This window comes from Dipodomys spectabilis, unplaced genomic scaffold (genome assembly GCF_019054845.1).
Source record: "Dipodomys spectabilis isolate Male_0828 unplaced genomic scaffold, ASM1905484v1 ptg000260l, whole genome shotgun sequence".
Lineage (NCBI taxonomy): Eukaryota > Metazoa > Chordata > Mammalia > Rodentia > Heteromyidae > Dipodomys > Dipodomys spectabilis.
The window spans coordinates 2,155,464-2,180,123 of record NW_024870937.1 but is presented as its reverse complement, the minus strand read 5'-3'; the positions used below and the strand labels follow the sequence as shown (position 1 = coordinate 2,180,123).

General features: G+C 43.0%; 1 protein-coding gene across 1 annotated transcript in view; it reads left to right on the top strand.

The window, feature by feature from the left end:
• Klhl6 (kelch like family member 6) overlaps nt 1–12,732 on the top strand; it is a 48,358-nt gene extending 35,626 nt beyond the window's left edge. The window contains exons 3-7 of the mRNA XM_042699642.1: nt 697–1,146; nt 5,733–5,970; nt 9,051–9,253; nt 9,966–10,179; nt 11,650–12,732. Coding sequence (XP_042555576.1) covers nt 697–1,146; nt 5,733–5,970; nt 9,051–9,253; nt 9,966–10,179; nt 11,650–11,951 — 1,407 coding nt within the window. The 3' untranslated portion in view covers nt 11,952–12,732. The remainder of the gene's footprint in view (nt 1–696; nt 1,147–5,732; nt 5,971–9,050; nt 9,254–9,965; nt 10,180–11,649) is intronic.
• The last annotated feature ends 11,928 nt before the right edge of the window (nt 12,733–24,660 follow it).

The window sequence follows — 24,660 nt, the reverse complement described above, 5'->3', positions numbered from 1 at the left end:
ATTTTTTATTTTTTTGGGTCATGGGGCCTGAACTCTGGGCCTGGGTGCTGTCCCTCAGCTCTTCAGCTCAAGGCTAGAGCTCTACCACTTGAGCCACAGCACCACTTTCGGCTTTTTTCTTTTTGCTTATGTGGGGCTGAGGAATCGAACCCAGGGCCTCATACATGCAAGGCAAGCACTCTACCACTGAGCCACCTTCCCAGCCCCCATTATAAACATTTTATACATGATTTTATTTCCATCTACAGCTAGGTGTCAGTGGCTCATGCATATACTCCTTACTATTGATGAGTCTGAAATCTGAGGATCATGGTTTGAAGCCAGCCTGGGCAGGAAAGTCCATGAGACTTTTATTTCCAATTAATCACAAAAAATAAAAATTAAAAAAATATAACTGGAAGTGGAGCTGTGGCTCAAGTAGTAAAGCCCTAGCCTTGAACATAAAAGCTAAGGGACAGCACCTAGATCCTGAGTTCAAGTCTCAATATATTGGTACATATCCCTTCCCCAAATATATCCATCTAGAGCATGCTTTAAAAATGATTTTAGAGCTATAGACTACAAGAATGTATCTTGTACGTGGCTAGTCCCCTATGTTGGATTTTTTTTTTTTTACTACTAGATTCCACACACTGATTAATGTCTTTGTGGATGAATCACTTTCTGCCCTGCTTTGCCCTCTTTGTTTTCTGTTAGTTCCTGCGGATGGTGGATGCCTGTGCTAGTTTCCTCACTGAAGCCTTGAATCCAGAAAACTGCGTTGGAATCCTGAGGCTGGCAGACACACACTCCTTGGACAGACTAAAGAAGCAAGTACAAAGTTACATCATTCAAAACTTTGGGCAGATTCTGAACTCTGAGGAGTTCCTTGAACTTCCTGTGGACACTCTGTACCACATCTTGAAGAGTGATGACCTTTATGTGACTGAGGAAGCTCAGGTATTCGAGACTGTGATGAGCTGGGTGCGCCACAAGCAGTCAGAACGACTCTGCCTTCTCCCCTGCATCCTTGAGAATGTGCGTCTACCACTTCTGGACCCATGGTACTTTGTGGAGACAGTCGAAGCAGATCCTCTCATCAGGCAGTGCCCAGAGGTCTTCCCACTGCTGCAGGAAGCCAGGATGTACCACCTTTCTGGCAATGAGGTGAGCTGGAGAGGAGCCATGGTGTATTTAACTGGCAAGGTAAAGCGTTAGCCAGGGGCCAGGGGTCAGTGGCTCATGCCTGTAATACTAGTTATTCAGGAGTCTGAGATCTGAGGCTCTTGAGTTGAAGCCAACCCAGGGAGAGCCGGGACTAATGGCTCATGTCTGTAATCCTGACTACTCATTAGGGTGAGATCTGAGGATTGCAGTTCTAAGTCAGCCTGGGCAGGAAAGACCATGAGACTCTTATCTCTAATAAACCACCAGAAAACTGAAGTGGCATTATGGCTTAAAGTGATAGAGCACTAGCCTTGAGTGAAAAAGCTCAGGGACAGCACCCAGGCCCTGAGTTCAAACTAAGTACCAGCACATACAATAACAAAAAAGCAAAAACCAAACAAACAAAAAAATGAGCCAGGGACTGTCGGAGATGCAAGTGAAGCTAAGTTGTAAAGCGGCTTATGGTTCTTACGTTTGAAGGCTCCAATTGGCATTTCACCAGCATCCTGGCAAGGATCAGATTCCTTAACTGTGACAACAGGGCAAGAAGCAGAAAAGGAAACAAACACAAGGGGCCAAGCATGTAGGTGGCCTAGGTTTGTAACAACCCACTGTCCTAATGAGCCAGCTGTCCTGTGAACTAATCCACCATGAGTGGACAGCATGAAGCCCTTCTGAAGGTAGTCTCCAGTTATCTACTCATCTCTCACTCAGCCGCACCCCTGAAAGTTCCAGCTACTTAGGACCACCAAACTCAGACCATAGTGCATTGCGTAAGCAGTCATTCTGCCTTACAGAAATGTTGGTCTGTATCATTGCTCATGGATATTTAGCAAATGAAAGGTAATGAATCAACCAGGCTTTCCCCCATACTGGAAATGTGGACGCTTGTCAGCCAGCTCAGCAGTGGGGATCAGAGCCTGAATACAATGCACAACAGGGCACAGTCACACATGCTCTTGGTTCAGTGTTTAAAATATAGAATTTTCGTTAACTGTACTTCCAATATTCTGTATGCCAATGTGTCAGTTTTGCTTCTGCTTCCTATTTCCTACTTCTTGAGTCCCTGAGGTTCAGGTGATAAAATCTTTCCTCTGATAAAGTCCTAACCCTGTCCTGAAAAAGTGCTGCAAAGAATATCTCCACTGTCCACTCATGAGGACAGCTTTGTTGAAACAACATAGAGACTTTTGTTGGTCCCTTAATATAGGCTCTGGACAATGAGCAGTTAGTATTGTCTCCTTTGTTACGTTTTGTTTTAACAGTCTGAAACTAAACTGGTTAGTCCTGATTGTTGCATGCAATTAATTCATTGTATGACTTAAGCAAACTTGTATGTCTTCAACAAACCCTCACATTTATGACTTCAGATTGATATTTGTCATGCTTTTGGGGTTAATATTTTGCTAAATGTGGCCAAATGTATGACTCACTATTAGCACCACCACTTAGCACTATTTTTTTTTTTTTTGGGTCCGGTCGTGGGGCCTGAACTCTGGGCCTGAGCGCTGTCCCTCTGCTCTTCAGCTCAAGGCTAATGCTCTACCACTTGAGCCACAGCGCCACTTCTGGCTTTTTTCTTTTTGTTTATGTGGTGCTGAGGAATTGAACCCAAGGCCTCAGGCATGCAAGGCAAGCGCTCTACCACTGAGCCAACCTCCCAGCCCCCCACTTAGCACTATTAAGTTACATGGCAACTCTCGATACCCAACCAATCCCATCAGTTAGATGCTTATATTAGTTATCAATTTCTGCATAACAAACTACCCCCAAATCTAAGAGTTAACACAACAAGCAGGGCTGGGAGTGTAGCTCAATAGTAGAGTGCTTGCCTAACATATGTGAGGTCCAGCACTGCAAAAAAGAAAAAGAAAAAACTGCAACATATATAAGTCAATATTTATTATCTCATGAGTTCTGTGTGAAAGAAATTTAGGCACTTTAGATCCAAGATTTATATGGTTGGTCTTGGCCCCTGGTCTCTTACCAAGTTTCAGTTAATCTATTGTCTGAGCTGCAGTGGTCTCAATGCTCGTTTTTGTTTGTTTATTTTTGTTTTTGTTTTGTCAGTTGTGGGGCCTGAACTCTGGGCCTAGGTGCTGTCCCTCAGGTCTTTAGCTCAAGGCTAGCATTCTATCACTTGAGCCACAGTGCCACTTCTGGCTTTTTCTGCTTATGTGGTACTTGCATGCATGGCCTCATGCATGCAAGAGAAGCACTCTACCACTGAGCCACCTTTCCAACTCCCTTTCAAGGATCCACTTCAAGCTCACTCACAGGACTGTTGGCAGTCATCAGCAATATGCTGGATTTGGCTGGAGTTTTTCATTTTTGATTTCCCCCTAAAGCAAGTGATCTAAGACAAGATGGGAGCTATCAGGACTTTGATAGCTTCGTGAATCACTGCTTGCTCTGTAATCTAGTGGTCAGGCCAGTTCTAGAACAGTGGGGAAGGAATTACATCAGGTATGACTATGAGGAGGCAGCAGGTGTACTGCAACCATTGTGGAGGTGCATACATTCATTCATTCACTCACTCACTTTTAAAGAATTCCACAGTCCCAAGGTCTTGTTCTTGTGGCCGAGGAACCATTAAAGGAAAAAAAAATCTGTTTCTGATATCAGGGACCTCATGATAAATTATAAAGGCTGTGATGGGTATATAAAGAATTACAAAAGCAAGTATGAAAAGTCAGAAATGGCATCTTAAGAAGTGTCATTGCAATGTATAATAATGTGTAATGGCTTAATGGCTAAGTGAATGGGAGAGGCAGCATGGGAAAGGAGTAGGTGTCTTAGGAAGATCCAGGCAGGCTGGAACCCAAGAATTTTGGTAGAAGAAGGGTATTGGACAGACAGAATCAAAGGACAAGCTCACGGTCAGGAGGAAAGATCATGGCTAGTTCAGGTACCCCAGTGACCCTCAGGCTCTTGACACAGGAAAGCAGATGTGAAAAAATGGAAGCTGCAGGGAGGAGGCTGAGGCCTGGTCCTCAGACAAGGGAACCAGTGTTTGAAGGCTTGTGCTGTGCTCTTAAGCATTTCTTTGTGGCACCAAAATCCCCTCTGAAAGAGGTCCAGACTGGAGGTTGTGATTTAGCAATGGGGAAGAGAAGCTTAGAGACAGGCACTTGACTCATAGCTGGAGAGAAAGCTGAAGAGTGTCAGAGTATGTCTTGATAGGAACTGAATGTCTTGATTTGTCCTGCTGATGGGCTGCCTTTGAGTTTCTGGACCAACCACCATTCCATTGTCTCCAGCCCCTTCTCTGATGGCCTTTCAACTGTTGATGCCCTCGGGTTAAGCCCACTGGTAAGGATTTGTCCTGCCACAGACAACCCTTTCTGGTGATTCTTTCTGGGAGATGTACAGCCATGGTCCAGCCTCAAGAATAGAAGATGTGAAATTGACCACATATGGCTGTTAGACAACAGAAAAAAAACAGATAATAAACAAAAATGCATGGAATAGTAAAGGTTGGGTATTGGTTGGATTTTGGCCTTTGCTCGGATTTTCCTCTTGAGGACTCAGTCTTTGCTACCACAATGTATTTATCAACATTTGTGAGTAAAGAAAACAAACAACTAAAAAAACCCAAAACTCTGTTAGATCAGTCTAACTTTGGAGGAGAAAGTGGTTGTTTTGATCATCTCAGAAGTAGATACAGCTTTTCTGTCTCCCATTATCATGGCCACAAGAACTTTCTAAATGAGTCCAGGAGAAGGATGGTTCAGGAGGAGGCTGCCCTTCCTTTTCTAGCAATACTCAGCTGACACCTACTACTGCGCCTATAGACAGGCCAATATGGTAAACACTGTGCTATGTGACAAGTGTCCTGCTCCTCCTTTTACTTCAAGGCTCTTGAATATTCACAACAACCTGATGGCATGGAGCCAATAACAGGCATTCTACAGATGTGTATCTGTCCCCAAAGTGACAGGCCCAGAGGTAATGGTGATCATGATGTATTTGACCTTCAAATCTCTTGGGTCCAAATGCCTGTGGTAGGAGATATTTTTGCTCAAGGCTCTGAAGAGTCACATGCTTGATGTTAGGACTGGACCCCAGCCTCCTTGGCTACACCCTGATACCTTTTTTGTTCTTATTTTTCCGAACGCACTATAGGTCACTGTTAAAGACTTCTCTTTCTAGAAAAAGTTGGTGGTTAGCAAAGTATGAGAGGTAATGAAGAAATTGAAATGAGGGAGAAATAGCCCAGCATGCAATCCCATTCCAGGATTTAAGGTTGTAGACTAGGTTAGGAGGGAAGAGGCAGGAAATGCATTTAATAGCAGAGTCCCTGGTTTCTTCAAATAGCATAGAGCTGGAGCTTGTTACACCCCCAGCCCCAGGCCAAACACTCCACATACTATCCCACTAAATCCTCATGACAGATGAGGTAGTTAATACTAAATTAGTATTAATTAAATTAAGTCAAATCCTCATTATATAAATGATAAAACTGATGCTCAAGGAGGCAACATCACCTTGGTAACTGGGACCTGCTCCGTCCTGCTCCATAGTCTGAGCCCCGCCTCATTGTGTTTTGTGACCCGGGCCTATATATCTTTACCATTGGTTTCCAGATTATTTCGGAGCGCACCAAGCCCAGGATGCACGAGTTCCAGTCTGAGGTGTTCATGATCATTGGTGGCTGCACGAAGGATGAACGATTTGTGGCTGAGGTAACCTGCCTGGACCCCCTGAGGCGCAGCCGCCTGGAGGTGGCCAAGCTCCCACTGACAGAGCATGAGCTGGAGAATGAGAATAAGAAGTGGGTGGAATTTGCATGCGTGACTTTAAAAAATGAGGTCTACATCTCAGGTAAGCAGGAGCCATGTGAAGCCAAAGCCAGTCCTCGGTAGCCCTCGCATTTTCCCAAGTGCCAGCTAGGTGACCGTCTTGCAAGATGACTGTGAGTTGGCAATGGCCCAGCTCTGGGTCAATATGGAACCAGGAGCCCAGGTGGTTATTTCTTAGCTCAGAGAATGAATTATTACATAATAAACACGAAAGAGTGAGCAGCATGCTCTAGGCCCTTCATGGAGAAAGAAGATAGGGAAGTTAGGCCTCAGTTGATCTCCGCATAGGGCACTGAGTTAGGTCTGGAAATACAATAGTGAATGAAAGGTCTGGCCTTTCTCCAAGCCTGACTCCCTCTCAGATTTATTAGTCACACATTTATATACTTCAGAAGCCCACTGAAGTAGTGTTAAAAAAGAACTTTTTTCTACTTCTGAATTATTGCTTAATATTTATAATTACTTTATTCCCAAAGTGCCAAGAGAGTTAACACTATCTCCTCAGCACCTGGCTTTGTGCCTGATCTCAGAGGGTATATGCTTGATAAGTATTTGCATAATTTAAATCACCTTTACTGTATAGAAAGTGAATAGCTTTAATAGCGTTCACATTCTTGCTTTTCCTATCAAGGTAAGGTAGATGTTTTAAGATAAAAGAAAATGGAGGCTCAGAGACTCTGTATATAACTACCCAAGCTAGGTGCTGAGCCAAGTCTGGAATTCCTTGCCCTTAGTGGGTCTTCTCCAATTTAAAATTGTCTGGGAAGGATGGCTTTCCGTAGCCAGTGTTCTCCAGAATCAAGGGTAGGCCAGCTCTTATTCTGATGCGTTCATGCCATTGATTAGGTTATAGTTTTATCTAGTAGAAATATCTTTAATTGTTATAGAAGATTCAAATGGTATAGAGAAAAGAAAGTAAATAACAGCAGTTTATCTGTACCATTTTAATTTTACTAACTTACTAATATTTTGAGCTCTTATTACATCTGCTTTATTTTTTGGGTCACATATGCTCTCTCCCAGATTATGGGAGATCAACTTTGATTGATATTTACAGTCATTTTTTCCTATGATGAGTTATATGTCATGCTAAGAAAACTTTTCTATTCCTAAAATTGAGATAGTCTCCTATATTCTTCAGTTACTTTGATAACAGCTATACTTGGATTTTATTTTAAATGTAGTGTGAAATAAGTCTCTGACTTCTTTTTGCCAAATAATACCAATTGTTCCAGTAACGTTTATATGATTTCTATATCTATATGTTTTCACTTGTTCTGTATTTTTAATTGATCAGTTTGCTTAAGCCATATGTCTATTCCATACTTCTCATTATAATAGCTTTAGGGGCATATTTTAATTTTTTTGCCAATCCTGGTGCTTGAACTCAGGGCTTGAGTTTCTTTTAGCTCAAGTCTATCACTCTACTACTTGAGCCACAGCACCACTCCTGGCTTTTTCTGTTTATGTGGTACTGAGGAATCAAATCCAGGGCTTCATGCATGCAAGGCAAGCACTCTACCACTAAGCCACATTCCCATCCTCATGTTTTAATTTTTGATAAGGAAAGCCTCTTTCTTCATTATTCCTTATTTTTCACAATTAAAACACTGTTTTTTTTTATTCTGAAAGAAAAACTAATAAATAGAAATCCAAGTTTAGAAAAAGAGGTAGTCAAAACTGATACATTAAATTGTTTTTTTATCCAATGTTTCTTGGAAGTTTATCACTGTTGACAATTGCCTAAAGCCATGGGTCAGTGGCTCTTATAACTCTAGCTACTCAGGAGGCTGAGATCTGAGGATTACAGTTCAAAGCCAGCTCCAAAGGAAAGTCTGTGAGACTCTTATCTCCAATTAACCAGCAAAAAGTGGAGCTGTGGCTCAAGTGGTAGAATGTCAATGTTGAGTGAAAAAGCTAAGGGACAGCTCCCAGGCCCTGAGTTCAAGCCCTAATATTGGCATGCGTATACACACACACACACATACACACACACACACACACACACACACACACACACACACACACACACACACACACACACACACACATATCATGTACATGTGCCTTTGACCTGAGTTCCAACCCTAGGAAACACCCATGACATGAAACTTTGTCAATGGTCTTTGCCCATTTAGTGAACATTTATAATTCTGAAAATGCTAGTAGTTAGTGGTGCTGTAAGCTAATGGAGAACAATAAGAATGCAAAGCAGTTAAAATATTTTTGTTAAAGTGATCCCAACAAGCAGCTCTTCTTTGTTTTGGTCCCTAGTTGCTGAGTTACACATTTTCTGCTTATTAAGATGATTGTCATAAAGAAAATATTGACAACTTTACTCTTGAAAGATCTATTATGAGCATCTCATACTTTCATAATAAAATTAACTTAAAAATAGGACAGGCTTTCCATGTATTTTTATCTAGATCAGAGATATGAACCAAAGAATGTTGAATTTTGTAAAATCTCTGTCTCTCTTTCTCCTTTCTCTCTCTTTCTCTCTTTCTATTTGTCTCAGTCTCTCTCTCTTGTGTGCATGTGTGTGTGCATGTGCGCGTGCTGGCACCAGGACTTGAACTCTGGTGCTGTCCCTTGGCTTTTTCAAATGAGCATTCTAACACTTGAGTGACAGCTTTGCTTCCAGCTATTTTTTTTTTCTGGTTCCTTGGACATAAGAGTCTTAGAGACTGCTGCCTAGGCTGGCTTCAAATCATGATGATCCTCAGATCTCAGCCTCCTCCATTGCTAGGATTACAGATGTGAGTCACCAGTGCTTGGCCTAAACTTGTTTCTCTATTTACTAAAAAAAAGTTTAAGTAAATACAGAACTTAAGCTGTCTTTTAATTTTCCAGCTGGCCAAGGCCCTACCATTCCCATCCAGCCTTACTTCCTGGTCCTTGTGGGCACACAAACAGTCCTGCCTCCTTCTGGCCCTCACCTACACAGGCAGCAGGGGCCATCCTCTCTGAAACGTTCTCTGAACCTGGCTTACTTAGCTACTTCTCTGAATTCTTACTAGCACTTTTGCATTTTGGAAAATGCTGGGAGAAGCTGTATTTCTGACACCTTTGAGAGCTTCTTAAATGTTTAATCTCTTCTAGGTGGCAAAGAAACACAGCATGATGTTTGGAAATATAATTCTTCAATCAACAAATGGATTCAGATTGAGTATTTAAACATAGGCCGCTGGAGGCATAAGATGGTGGTATTGGGTGGTAAGGTCTATGTGATCGGTGGTTTCGATGGCTTACAGCGGATCAACAATGTGGAGACCTATGATCCCTTCCACAACTGCTGGTCAGAGGTATGGAAGATTATTTTGAATAAGCAACTCTATCTGTTTTGTATTTCAAAGCTTAAAATTTAAACAAAGGCATCTGCTTATGGTTGCTACTACCTTTCTGATTGTTCTGCTTCCATGAGAGACATTTGGGCAGCTCTGATCTTCCCCCCTCCTAGGAGCCATGGCTCCAGCATTGCTGATCAAGTTACAGTAACAACATCCTTCCAGAAGGTGGGGCTCTGTGGGGTCACTGTTTTGTCCTGGCCAGAGCCCCAGGTGTGGAGGGAAGGCTGATCTGAGATGGTAGATCTCTTAGTCATATTTTCTGGCTTATTTTCTGTTTACTCAGGTACCTTCTATCCTGTTTCTCTCCATACTAAAGATCCTTTTGCTATGCTGTTATAAGCCCAAAGTCACTTGGTCATAATGAGAAGCTACCCCTTATTTATTTTCATTTTGATGAAGAACTATTTTCATGTCTGCACACAGATTGCTAGCAATGCAACCTGCAGTGTAAATTGTAGTGGAGAAAAGGGAAGTGATCTTACCTCTTCATTTCCAGGTTGTTCCTATAATGACTGAGTCTTAATCTCCCCAAAGCTGGGATTTGCTCTAATATGGATAGAAAAGATTTGAGCTTGAGAACAACCTGGAACCGAGTGTGTGTCCTATGAGCCACTCCAAGCAAGGCAGCATGACTGATAGCTTCTTCTTGTGCCCTGTGCTTCTTCAGGCTGCACCCCTCCTGGTCCATGTCAGTTCCTTCGCAGCTACCAGCCACAAGAAAAAGCTGTATGTGATTGGGGGTGGGCCCAACGGAAAACTGGCCACAGACAAGACTCAGTGTTATGACCCTTCCACCAATAAATGGAGTTTGAAGTCAGCCATGCCAGTAGAAGCTAAATGTATCAATGCAGTGAGTTTCCAGGACCGAATCTATGTTGTTGGTGAGTGATAGCTTCTTCTTCATTTGAGTACTTTACTTGTGCAGTCAAGTGGGAATTTAGATAAGTGTTATTTTTTCTCTTTGTGTGTGTGTGTGTGTGTGTGTGTGTGTGTGTGTTGGTCCTGGAGCTTGAACTCAGAGTCTGGATGATGATCCTGAGCTTTTTGTTCTCAAGGCTAGTGCTCTAACCACTTGAGCCACAGCTCCACTTCTGGCTTTGATGATCAAAGAGTCTCACCGACTTTCCTGCCTTGGCTGGCTTGGAATTACAGTCCTCAGATCTTAGCTGCCTAAGTATCTAGGTTAACAGTAATGAGTTACCAGCACCTGGCCAGAAAAGGTAGTCTGAGAACTCTTGAGTGTTGTGGGTGGGGTTGAAAAGACAAAAAAGATGGGTTTGGTTCAGGCCCTACTGGAATTTCCCTTGAAGTCTTGGAGGCAAAATAGCCACGCAAAGCAGATGGATGCTGTGGTTCAGGATAGGAGTAAAAGCAAAGCTATATTCCAGACTTTAGCAAATACATATAAATTGAAATGGAAGCCATGAATATTTCTTAGTTTGTGACCATGGGAATTTCCTTCTCCTTGCTTGCTTTAGTGAGTCTGAAAAGTCGTATTTAGTTGGGAGGGAAGTCTGGTCAGTCAGACCACAGTTGGAGCATAATTGTTAAGGATGGGAGCTCTCTGACTACTCATTAGAGTCACCAAGGAGCTTTTTACAAAAATATGGTGGCTGAGTCTTACCCCAGACCAGTGAAATCAGAATGGAGCATGCTACAGAACAATATAACTGTATTTTAAAAGACTCCTGGTGATTTTAATGTGCAGCCAGGATTGAGAACTACTGATTAAGGAGATGCCAGAAAATAAATAACTTTAGTGAATAATCAGAGTCAATCAGAGAAGAGATTTGGAGGCAAAACACTGGAACAGATTAAGAAAGAAAATACTTCTCTTCTTGCTTCACATTTCTATGATGTGTTTGCTTCAAAGGTCTACTTCTCAAGATGGGCAACTATCCCAAATCATGCTCAGCTACAAAGAAATGCCACTCCTATCTACGAGGGGTGGATGGCATCTGTGAGCAGCTTCTGCCAGTTGCCTCATGGGCATGGTCCTTCTGATGCCTTCTTTTACCACATGGCCTTGGTATTCATCGTGCTTTCTAGACCAAGACTATGTGAGGCATTGGCTAGTGTTCTTTCCAGATTCATTTTATCAGCCATGTCAAGCCAGGTGTCCTTTGAACCCAGGTCACATCTGGCTATGGAATTTCAAGGACTTTGTGAAGTGTCTCCACACTGGCAACTTGCTGTTTCCTCATGATTTACTCTGATTTTTCTAGGCCAATCTATGCTTCTCTTGGCAAGATGGAAGGTCTGACCTTACTAGAGGTGGAATTCTCCAGGTTAAAGGGGAGGAGAACTAGAAAGATGTTCGGATGCCCACTGTGTGTGCTCTTCCTCTCCAGGTGGGGCCATGCGAGCGCTGTATGCCTACAGCCCCCTGGAAGACAGCTGGTGCCTGGTGACCCAGCTCAGCCACGAGCGGGCCAGCTGCGGCATCGCACCCTGCAACAACCGGCTCTACATCACCGGTGGGAGGGACGAGAAGAATGAGGTCATTGCCACTGTGTTGTGTTGGGACCCCGAGGCCCAGAAACTGACAGAGGAGTGCGTGTTGCCCCGGGGAGTGTCGCACCATGGCAGCGTCACAATCAGGAAGTCATACACCCACATCCGGAGGATTGTGCCAGGAGCAGTGTCTGTGTGACAGGAGGTGCCCCGGCTTGCTGTGGGGCACCTAGGAAACCACACAGGAATGTTCACACGAGCTACCTCAGGAGGAAAAGCACCTGCCTACCCTGGTTCTAATGCCTGGCACTTTCCCATAGCAACCTATTCAGCTTAGCCAAGGTTAAAGTACCTGGTTCCTGGATATTACCACTCGTGCTTTACAGATAAGAAAATTGAGTTTCAGAGAGGCTAAGAAATGTGGACCAGATCACTCAGCAAATACCTAAGCTAGTCTGCATGGAGGTTTTTTTCCATTTTAAAGCCAGTGTCCTTCCCACCATACTTAGACCCAGAAACACAAAAGCAAACCCTCAAATTTGGCCAATGACTTGTTCTCGCAAATCTCCTCTCAAGATTCACTCAGCAAGACAGAGAAAATACATGTTTCTCTTTCTTTTCTTTTCTTCCTTCTATCCCTTATAGGAAATCTTTCACCCTGGAGACTTTGGGTCCCATTTCAAGAGCATTTCATAGACTCTTCCATAGTCTAGGCCTGTGGGGGACAGTTTGGAAAGGCATGTTTGCTTTGAACAAGCTAAAATCCTTGCTCTTTTTTCTTTCCCACATGGAAACCTCTGTTTTTGAAGCCCATTTTGGATGAGAACTATCACTGCTGGACAGAATGACCTTCCTTGTAACTCTGGTGACCTGCCTCTTAATGTTGTACTGTTGAGACAAGAGGTACAAATTACTGATTTTTTGTTTCATTTTTTGTTCTTGCTGGTCCTGGGGCTTGAACTCAGGGCCTGAGCACTGTCTACGAGCCTCTCTGTGTTCAAGGCTAGCAGTTTACCACTTGAGCCACAGCACTACAGCTGTCTGGGCTGGCTTCAAACTGCAATCCTCAGATCTCAGCCTCCTGAGTAGCTAGGATCACAGGTGTGAGCCAGTGATGCCCAGCTTACTGTTTTGTTTTTAAGTGTGAACCTGGTTGGCTACGGCAGAGATGGGTACATTCTGGGATTTAGACAGTGATTTGGGTCTGTGTTCTAGGCCCTCTTACAACTTTATTTGCCAGGATCTTCTAAATCCTTCACTTTGGGTTTTGGGTCAGCTTGGCTCAATTTGACTCAAAGAACAGAAACTACCCTTGGTTCTAAGTGAAGAGCTTTCCAGTGAGCTCATTGGAAATGCATTCTCATTCTTGAAGTGAAGAAATAGGTTAAGAGATCATGTTTCGTAGGCTATAGTTAAAAATATAGTAACTGTATTACCCAAGGTATTTTATTTTCATTGTATGATTTTAATTTTCTTCATGGAGTTTTATCTCATGTTGGGGGGACATAGTGGAAAGTTTAGTTCAGTTTATACTTAGATAGTTAAGATAAATAGAAGAGCATGTTGGTATGTGAAATGCTTTGAGCTATGAAAAGAAGCCAAATGCAAACATTTAGAATTATATGATCATTCTAGCATTAATAACCTTCAACTGAAGCAACTTCAGCAAGACTCAGGAACAGCAGTGCATGACAAATCTCAGCTGTAGAGACACTCAAAATGGGTAAGGAGGTCATTACTGAATATTTTTCTTTTCTTCAAGCTAAAAATAAGATGCACATAAAGTTATGAGTACAAGTCTTGGTTGTTTAGCAAGGGATCCCCTTGGGACTAACTTGACTACTTACATGTTTTGTCTCTTCAAGATCTTGCTTAGAAGCCATCTGTGAGTGACAGGAAAAATCAGTTTTAGTCCAAATGCTACTTTAGGGAAGAGCTGCTGCTACTGCTTCCTCTCCCTCCTCCCCTTCTTCTCCCTCTTCCCCCTCCTCCCCTCCTCCTCCTCCCCTCCTCCTCCCTCCTTCTTCTCCTCCTCCTTCTTCCTCTCTCTCTCTCTCATGTGTGCGCACGCACGTGTGCACATGCGCACGCATGTGTGTGTGTGTGTGTGTGTGTGTGTGTGTGTGTGTGTGTGTGTGTGTGTGTGTGTGTATTAGGGCTTGAACTCAGGGTCCCATGCTCTTACTTGGCTTTTTCTGATCTCTACCTTGTCACATCTCCACTGTTGTCATTTTGGTGGTTAACTGGAGATAGGAATCTCGTGAATTTGTCTGCCAAGGCTGGCTTGGAATCAGGATCCTCAGATCTCAACATCCTGAGTAGCTAGGATTACAGGCCTGAACTACTGGCACCCAGCTTAAGAGACTCTTAAGAGGAAATCCTATGACAACATAATGGCACACACAGAGAGACTCTACTTAATAAGAGATATCTGTCCTTTGATAGCAACCAGCAAACTCTGAGCTCCTCAAGCCTACATAGGGAAAGACAGGATTTAAGGTCTGAGTTATGAACCTGGTACTGAATATAAGATTTGAATGATCACATTGGTTCAGAATCTCAGAATCCCTAGATGTATAAATGAAATGCTGTTTCTGAGTTTTATAATATGATGTAAGCAAACGAATTGTGGTAAAATCACAGCGACTTATACTTAAGATATAAGGATTCTCAGTAATGTTATGAGGTAGGAAACAAATACGCTTAAGAAGATCTTTTAGCCAGGTGCCAGTGGCTCATGCCTTTAATCCTAGCTACTCTGGAGGCTGAGATCTGAGGATCCTATTTCAAAGCCAGCCTGGGCAGGAAAGTCAGTGAAAGTCTGTGAAACTCTTACCTTGAATAAACCACTAGAAAACTGGAAGTGGTGCCATGGCTCAAGTGGCAGAGTGCTAGCCTTGAGCTGAAGAGGTGAAGGACAGTGCTCAGGCCCAGAGTTCAAGCCCCATGACTGATTTTTTTTAAAAGAAGATTTTTTTAAAGCCACATGCTGGTGGCTCATGTCTGTAATACCAGCTGCTCAGGAAGCTGAGATCTGAGGGTCTCAGTTCAAAGCCAGCTGGGGCAGACAAATTCAAGAGACTCTTATCACTGATTAACCAGCAAAAAGCTAGAAGTAGAGCTGTGGCTCAAGTGGTAGAGCTTTAGCCCTGAGTAAAAAAGCTAAACCTTATGCCCAGGCCATGAGTTCAAGCACCAGTACTGTACACACACACACACACACACACACACACACACACACACACACACACACAAAAGAATGAGGCTCAAGACTGCTATGGAGTGGAGAGTGTAGCTAAAGTCAAGTGGACCACATTTACTAAGGTTGATTTGCAAAAGGTAGGAGGACCAAGCTCACCCAAACCCCAACAGAGAAACTTTGTCTTCTTAGCTTCATCTTCTCTGGGCTCAATGGTTACTGAAAACACATACACACACACTGAGTGCCCTTGAATTCAAATCACACTGTACTCTCAGGGAAATGCAATTACCATTCTTTTGTAGCTGGGAAACTTAGCTTTGTTGTTTATAAAACTCCTTGAGGTCCTATTGTTGGTTATTTACTTAAAAGTACACAGTAGAGTTTTTTTCAGTGAGAATAGACAGCCATGGAATTTCTTACACAAATTGTAATTTGGAGTTGATGAATTGTGTTTTCCTCTTAGATTTTATGATTTGGAGAGTCAACTTTTCTGAAAATCTACATTGGTCTCAAATATGCTTTCTACAAGATTCTACCACTTCTACCATTTTTGATAGGTGTAGGTCTAGACAGTCAACACTTAGCAAAACCAACCCTTTAACTATTTTGGTTATACAAGGTTGTATTTTTAAGTTATCTTTAAGTAATTGTACAAAGGGATTTCTTCAACTTAACATGCCAATGCATCCGAGGTTACATTTTTTAAGTGTTCACAATAAGATTGTTGTTTATATATTAAAAAGAGAAAGTTTTTATTTATTCAATAAAGTATGTACGGAATGGATGAGAATGTGTCATCATTGGATGGTCATTTTTGCTTCTTTTTGGTTGATATAAATAAATACTATTTGAACACAAATTAGGAGGTAGAAATGTAAAATATTTCAGATTTAGGAGGGTTTAGTTCAAATCCAAGGATAAGATTAACCAAGTTTTGCTTATGGAACAACAACAGGAGACAGTTTTTCCCTCCTTACAGCACACTGTCTCTCAGAACAAACTTCACCAGCCCATGTGTATGACCTTCATCCACTGGCTTGCCTGCCCTCTTCTTACAGGTGTTTCCTTTAAGGGTGATTAATTAATTAGTGTCAGTCCTGGGGCTGGAAATCAGGGCCTGGTCACTGCCCTTGAGCTCCCCGCCCCCAGGGCTAATGCTCTACCACTTAAGTGACAGCTCTACTTCCAGCTTTAGTGGTTAATTGGAGATAAGAATCTTATGGACTTTCCTGCCTGGGCTGGCTTTGAACCGTGAACCTCAGATCTCAGCCTCCTAAGTAGATAGGAATACAGATGTGAACCACCGGTGCCTGGCTCCCTTTTAGGTTTTGATTTCTGAGTTGTAAGTCTTGTTTCCAACCTGTGATTTGCCTTTTCTTAGTGCATACTTGGATGTCTGCTTTTTATTTATTTCTATATAACAGGCTACCTTGAAAGCAATTCCCAGACATCACCTACCTAGAGCCCTCCGCTGCTGCATCCCCTGGGATCTCCAAGCCTAGAAAACCTAGAGATCCTATCTCCATGCCTGGATTGCAATCCTTCCCTTCCAATCCCCCCCCCCCCCCCCCCCCCCGCTCCCCAGCCTATGGTGTGTCTAGCTTCTAACTTTAGAGGGTTCAAGAAAAAAAGCAAAAGAAGCTATGGTGTTTTGGCTATATCCTTGTTATTTGTGTTTGTGCCAGTTGTGGGGTTTGAACTCATGCTTCTGCTTAGCTTTTCCACTCAAGGCTGGTACTCTACCATTTGAGTTATACCTCCATTTCTGGCTCTTTGCTAATTAATTGGAGATAAGCAACTCGCAGGTTTTTCTGCCTAGGCTGGCCTTGGACCAAGAGCCTCAGATTGCAGCTTCTTGAGTAGCCAGGGTTTCAGACGTGAGCCACTAGTGCCCAACCTAGCTATAATCCTTTTAAGCAAGTTAAAGCTGGGCATGGAGTAAGGGAGCATTGCCTCCTGTGTATAAGACATCTTTCTCATGCCCCAGTGACACTGCCCAGCTCCTCTGAGTTTGACAGCAAAGGAAGAAACTCTCTGAGGGAACAGAGTTGGACAGTAAGCCATAACTCTTGTCCTGTACTCAACTCCTCACTTAATTTCCCAAAGAATACCAAAAACTAGACTGGAACAATTAGGCAAGACCTCACTGCTGACCTCGAGATGACACAGGAAACGAACAGAGAAAGCAACAACACAGGGCAGTGGGGATGACAAGGGATCGCTATCTTGAGGAGCAGCATTTGTCTTTAGGCATGTGTGTGTATCCACGTGTGTACACGCATGCGCACGAACGTGCTGTTAAAGATGAACCAAGTCAGACATTAGCCAGAGCAGTGCAAACAGGTTCTGCTTAGTAACTGCTGTTATCAGGGGAGAGTTGTGCTCCGGTTTGTACAGTGGCTATTGGGCCTCTGAAGGGAACAGGGAGGAGGAGGGAGGGAAGCTCAAGATGTAAAGAATTATAGAGAGTGGGTCTGGGTCAACAAACAGAGGCCCATTGCGTCTCTCTGTTAGCTGGAAGTTATCCAAGTGGGGGTTTTATCTTCCCATAGTAACTGGTAGACAGTTCCGGATAATTTCTTTAAATGAATGGCTCCAAGGTGCCTAAGAAAGATGCTTCTGGGATGCAGGAGACCTGTGCATCCCAAAGCAACAGAGGAAGGATTCACATTTGCAAGCCACCTTTAGTACACGCTCTAAGGGAAAGGTTTGAGACCTCTGATCAGGTAGGTATTGGCTATAATGTGTGTGTGTGTGTGTGTGTGCGCGCGCACATACACACATGCACGCTTGCGCGCACCCCACCCACATGCCAGTACTGGGTCTCAAACTCAGGACCTTGTGCTCTTGCTTGTCTTTTTCATTCAAGGCTGGTGCTCTATTACTTGAACCATACTTCTACTTCTGGCTCTTTTGCTGCTTAATTGGAGGTAAGAGTCTCTAATACTTCTATTAAACTGGCTCTGAATCCCTATCCTCAGATCTGTTGAGTAGATAGGATCACAGGCATCAGTCACTACTTAAGTTCTGTTTCCATAAACTTTTCCCAGGCAATGGCTCAAAATGGGACTGAATCATCACAGGGCTGAAGTGCAGTGTGCCTCTGCGTGCAGAGTCCGGGTGGAGTACAGGTGCTGAGCACTGTAGTGCCTGGTGCACTTGCTTTCTGAGTCAGATAAAGGCACACTGCAGTGTTGCTGGCAGAAAACAGTATAAAAATGTTTTAAACCTATGTAGTCCACAACGGTGCTTTTAAACTTTTAAAACCATGTGTTTCAACAAAAAACACATTTTCAGCTGGGTATGGTGATGCACACTGTAATTCCAGATGCTGGAAGCCAAAGCTGGAAGATGATGAGTTGAGGCCAACCTGGGCTACCTAGCAAGAGCCTGTCTGGAAAACAACCAACCAACCAACCAGGGGACAGTGACTTATATTCAGGAGGCTGAGAGCTGGAGGATCACAGTTAAAGCCAGCCTAATCAGAAATAAATATCCAAGAAATTCTATCTCCAACTAACCAGAAAAATATTGAGCTGGGGACATGGCTCAAGTGGTAGAGCACCAGCTGAGCAAGCAAGCCCAGCAAAAGCAAGCCCATGAGTTCATATTCCGAACAAATAAAGGAATACATTCTTGGTGCTTCTGATTCTATTTTTTCTTAAAGCACCATCCACAATCCATCAAGTTAAGTTCATTACCTGGTTGGGAAGTCACAACCCACATGTCCAACAGGAGGCTCCAAGGTGCTGACTGGGGAAAAGACAGTCAGTGTGGAAGGGGAGGGGTGACCTTTTGTTTTCCACAGCAGCAACAGCGCCCCATAGAAACCAGAGAAACAACTCTTGACTGCACAGAGAAATACAACTCTGGCTTTAATAGACAGGACTGTTGTGGAGGAAATTTCATAATAAAAGTGTAGTAATAGAACATCTATTGGGTAATTTCCGAGAAACATGAGATTGAAGGACTAGGCCAGTGACAAAACTCGTTTAAGGAGAAATGCTGAGGTTTTCAGTTGGAAGTGCATCCTGGTAGAAAGTTGAATTCCCAGAAAAGTTCACTGAAGAAACTTGGAGGAAAACAGCCTGTACAATGCAATGGGTATTTATTGAGCACTAATTATGTGCCAAACATGGTTCTGGCTACTAAGGCTCCATCTACAAACAAAGAATTCCTGCTGTCATGAGCCAATGTCCTGGTACAAGTAGACATGTGACAATGAAACAAGTGCATAATACAGTGTCAAAGTCTGGCACACGTGGCTCACGCCTGTCATCCTAGCTACTCAGGAGGCTGAGATCTGAAAATTGAGCCAGCCTGAGGCAGGAAAGTCCAAGAAACTCTTATCCCCATTAACCACCAAAAATGTCAGAAGTGGATCTGTGGCTCAAATGGAAGAGCACTTCCTTGAGGAAAAAAAAAGCTCAGGGAAAGCACCCAGGACTGGCACAAAAACAAAAACAAAACAAAAATACAATATCAAACAGAGAAGCCCCAAAGAGAACTAAAGCAGACTAAAGAGGTTCATGCTGTTTTATATAGGATGAAAGGAGGCCAAGTTGTTTTTGTTTTTCCTGCTCTAGTGCCAGTACTAGGGCTTGAATTTAAGATCTGGGCTCTGTCCCTTAGCTTTGCTCAATACAGGTGTTCTACTACTTGAGCCACAGCTCTACTTTCTGCTTTTTGCTGGTTAATTGGAGATAAATCTCTCAGGGACTTTTCTGCCCACATTGGCTTTGAACAAAATTCTCCAGATCTCAGCCTCCCGAGTAGCTAGAATTATACATGGGAGTCGCCAACACTTGGCTTGGAATAGAGATTTGAGAGAAAGCATGAGGGGGAAGCTTGTTCTAGCTAGAGGGAACAGCCCATGTAAAGGCACTGAGGCGAGAGGCTCAATGAAGTTATAAAAGTCCCGTGTGGCTGGAATGAATTCAAAGCCATCACTGGGAATCTTGAGGTCCACTGTAATCACTTCGGGTAGAATCGGAGTACGAGGATAGCAAATGATAATTTCAGAAATGCCAAAGATTTTTACAAATGCCGCACACTCAGGTTTGTGGTCTGCCAATCCAAGTCCGTGACATTCGTAGGAGGTTGTTAACTGATGGAGATGTCATCATGTGATTCAGAATATTTTGAGTTTCTTTCCGGATCCTTGGTCTCTCAGAGCCTGCTCTGAGTATGACCATCATGGCGGGCTGTGCTGGCTCTGCACACAGCCTGCTCCACCATTCTAAGCAGATGGCTAAGACCCGTGCTCATTCCCGTGTACTTAAAGCAGGCAGACTTGGACCACATGAGCTTGCCAATCCATTCCTTCTGCAAGCTGGCACTACCAGAATACCAGCAGGGGCAGCTATAGCACATGAACGCCAATCTTAAGTCCACAAGCTGGAAGCCTGGTTACATTTTGAAAACATCTTTTTAGTGGCCAACAGTAATGTTGACTGCACATGAAAACACAAAATTACAGCCAGTCCTTCTTCATGGAAACACAGCCATAAACTGAACCAAGATCAGAGACTCATAGCTCATACTGTAATTCTAGCTACTAAGGACATTGAGATCTGAGGGTCATGGTTTGATGCCAGCCTGGGCAAAAAAATCCATGAGAATCATATCACCAATTAATCAGCAAAAAGCTGGAAGTGGAGGTGTGGTTCAAGTGGTAGAACACCAGCCTTGAATGGGAAGAGCCAAGCAAGAGTGCAAGGCTCTGAGTTTAAACCCCAGTATGGACACACACACACACACACACACACACACACACACACACACACACTAATGATAATGTAATAATTATAATAGTAGTAGAAAGAAAAAGAAAAATCACATATCTTTACTAAATAACATTTTTCCTTATTATCCCCTAAACAATACAATATAGTAACTATTTATATAAACATTAGGTATTGTTAAGTAAACTGGCAGTGAGTTAAAGTATTTGAGAAGATAAAGATTAAAGTTAAGTCATTTTGTGTAAAAGACATTGTATCATTAGAGGACAGTGTCTGTGGTCCCTTCCCCATAGATATTGAGGGACCGCTGTAATCAAAATCCTCAGGGGCTAAGTGCAATCCAACAAATCATTTTAAAAATTTGTCTAAACTGTGTAACAATGCCCATGCAGACTAGAAATTAGTTGCTAACAATGTTTTCTCCAAATGACTTTGGATAAGGTATCTTCCTAGCAAGTCAGTGGAATTGTCAGTGGGAACTGAGGCCTTTATTTATAATTAAAAACAAACAAACAAACATATCAACTTACAAAAGAAAATGCAGTTTATATGTAAATGTGGGACAGAAGCCAGTGTTTATTTATGGGTTAGGTGACTTTAAACCAGTTCAACAGCATGCTTGCTTATTTTAGCCTTCTTTATTATACCTGAGGATATCATGAAGATAAAACATTTAGAACATAGGAGACTTCAGTGAGACATAGAGGCTTGTTTCCTGTCTAGATGTTGCTCTTCTTCATACTTCTGTCTTTTGCCTCTATGTTGTCTCTGGTCCAAATGGACTCTTGCTGAAAGTAGGGTAACAGTAGATGACACTTTATAGGATTTGGGTAAGGATGAGAAGACATTTAGTTCTTTTGCCTGACATTGTAAATGCTCCAATCACATTAGCTGCCATAATTACTCTTACTTGATGGAAAGCCCATGGGACTGGGGCTCTTTTGGGTCCTTCTTTATATCCATAACACCTAACACAAAGCTGGGCACAGGGTGTACACTCAAAGAAACCCTGCTGCAAAGGCAGCATCTGTCCAGAATGGTGGAAGGGAGCCAGGCCATATCTAGAAGCTGCTGCCCAGTAATTACGCCACCATTATTGATTATCTTTTGGGCATTTTTTCCTATCAGAGGCTGATCCGTGAAAACCATAGATAACTTTTCTGGACTATGTGATGTTAAAAACAAATCATCAGAGGGTAGCCCTACTCCTACCGAGCTTGACAGACCAATAGGGAATGTCCTTTTCTGAAAAGCATTGTGATTTGTAATACACCAAAGCTGGAGACCTTTCTCTGCCGGTTGCTGTTTGAAGGAACAGGGTTATATTAAATGGTCCTGTGATTTGAGGATTTTAGATTATACATGTCACAACCTTAAAGTAACCCTGAAAAAAACAAACTAGAAGTTTGTACTTCTAGCTCATTGTGTGATCTGTGCAAAACAAGAGATCCATGCTGTAACTATTATGTCCATCTTTGGTCTTCAGCTCTACCCAGACCTGAGCTCCTGCCTGCCCTGGAGTTCCTGCCATACAGCTGGCCCCTCCCTCTCTCAGCCCAGACCCACCTGAACTGCCATCTACCTCACTTCCTATCCCCAGACCCTGCTGCTACCTATAACTGTGGCTGCCATGTGCTCTCTCTCTCTCTCTCTGGGGAAATATGGCTCCTCTAGTAAACCTTGTAATAATCTTTCTCCTGTGCTTGCCTGCCTCCACATGGTCCCCTGGCATGGGTGTGACAGATCCTTTCATGGATCCTTTCATTGATCCTTCATACAAAATAAAAAATGAGGGGAGGACATGATCCCTAAGTTCACTTTCAAGCATGAGCTAGGGCTGCACTCTTGAAAATGTCCAACAGAGGGCAGTGGACATCCACAAGCTCCTTAGCTATGTTCCCAGTGATGGGTGGAGCCAAGGCTGGCTGAGGATTGCAGTATTGTCCCCAAAGAAGCTCATGTTTGAACTGCCCTCCTAGCTCCAGTTCTGTTCCCCTTCTCTGCATTCCTTTTCTCCCATTGATCGTAAGGTACATATTTATTTTGGGCGATTCTAAGAAAGGAAAAGAATACAGTTCTTGCATGAATGATGGAACTTCTCAGTGGTGAATTAGTCAGACTATCTTTTCTTTGCTTTAAAATGTCTTATGCCTATCGTATACTTGCAGAACTTACCTAATACAGGGGAATCTTTCCAACCCATTTTCAGCAACAAAGTGTAACATAGCATCATTTACTTAAGTGACCAGGACACTGTAGATAGCTCCATCCTAAATATTTGTTTTTCTAATACAAAATTTATGTCCACTGCTCTATTCCCATGCTTTTTCTGTGCATAACATTTTAAGTAACAAATAAATTATGGGGCTGGGAAGGTGGCTCAGTAGTAGAGTGCTTGCCTTGCATGTATGAGGCCCTGGGTTTGATTCCTCAGCACCACAAAAGCAGAAAAAGATGGAAGTGGCACTGTGGCTCAAGTGGTAGAGTGCTAACCTTGAGTTGAAGAGCTGAGGAAGAGCACCCAGGCCCAGAGTTCAGGCCCCACGACCGACCAAAAAAAAAAAAAAAATATATATATATGTATGTATACATGTATGTATGTATTGGTACTGGGCCTTGAACTCCTTGCTTGGAAAGCCTTGTGCTCTCCCTTGACTTTTCTACTCAACGCTGGCACTTGACCACTTGGGTTATGGATCTACTTCTAGCTTTTTGCTTCATTGGAGATAAGCATCTCACAGACTTTTCTGCTAAGCTGGCTTCAAATTGTGATCCTCAAATCTTAGACTTAGCTAGGATTACAGGCATGAACCAGCGTAACTGTTTTGTTTTAATGCCCAATAAAATCATTATTACCATGCGATAATTTCTTAGGCAATCTTCACTGAGATGTAATTGACATGCAACAAACTGCAGTTACTTGGCGAAGTGTTTTATGTGTGTAAGTTGTGAAACCATCTTCATAAACAAGATAGTGAAACCATTGTCCCTCAGTTTCCCCCTGCCTCCTTATAACCCCCTCACTCATCCCCATACCCTACCACATATGGTAACTAGAGATTTGCTTTCTGTTACTATGAATTAGTTTACATTTTCTAGAAGTTTCTAAAACATGCAACTTATTGGCTAGCTTCTTTCACTCAGCAATTTGCTTGAGATTTATTATTTCTTTTCTTAAAAAAAAAAGATGTAGGGCTGGGAAGGTGGCTCAGTGGTAGAGCGCTTGCCTTGCATGCCTGAGGCCCTGGTTCGATTCCTCAGCACCACATAAGCAAAAAGAAAAAAGCTGGAAGTGGCGCTGTGGCTCAAGTGGTAGAGCGCTAGCCTTGAGCTGAAGAGCTGAGGGACAGCGCCCAGGCCTAGAGTTTAGGCCCCATGACCGGACTCCCCCCCCCCCCAAAAAAAAAGATGTAATCCTAGCTACTCAGGAGGCTGAAATGTGAGGATCATGGTGAACCCAGCCCAGGCAGGAAAGTCTGTGCGACTCTTATCTGCAATAAGCCACCAGCAAAAACAGAAGTGGTGCTGTGGCTCAAGTGGTAGAGTGCTTGCCTTGAGCTGAAGAGCTCAGAGACAGCACCTAGGCCCAGAGTTCAAGCCCTATGGCTGACAAAAACAAACAAATGAACAAACAAAAACCAGCTCTTAGCTGGGCACTGGTGGCTCATACCTGTAATCCTAGGTACTCAGGAAGCTGAGATCTGAGGATTGTAGTTCAAAATTAGCTCAGGCAAGAAAGTCCATGAGACTCTTATCTCCAATAAACTACTCAGAAAAAGTTGAAAGTGGTACCATGGCTCAAGTGGTAGAGCACTAGCCTTGATTGAGCCTGAGAAGCTCAGGGACAGCACCTAGGCCCTGTGTTCAAGCCCCAGGACTGGCAAACAAACAAACAGCTCTTATTTACATGCCATGTATTCAATGGATTCAAGTATATAGCCTAATAATTCAAATGTGTAAAT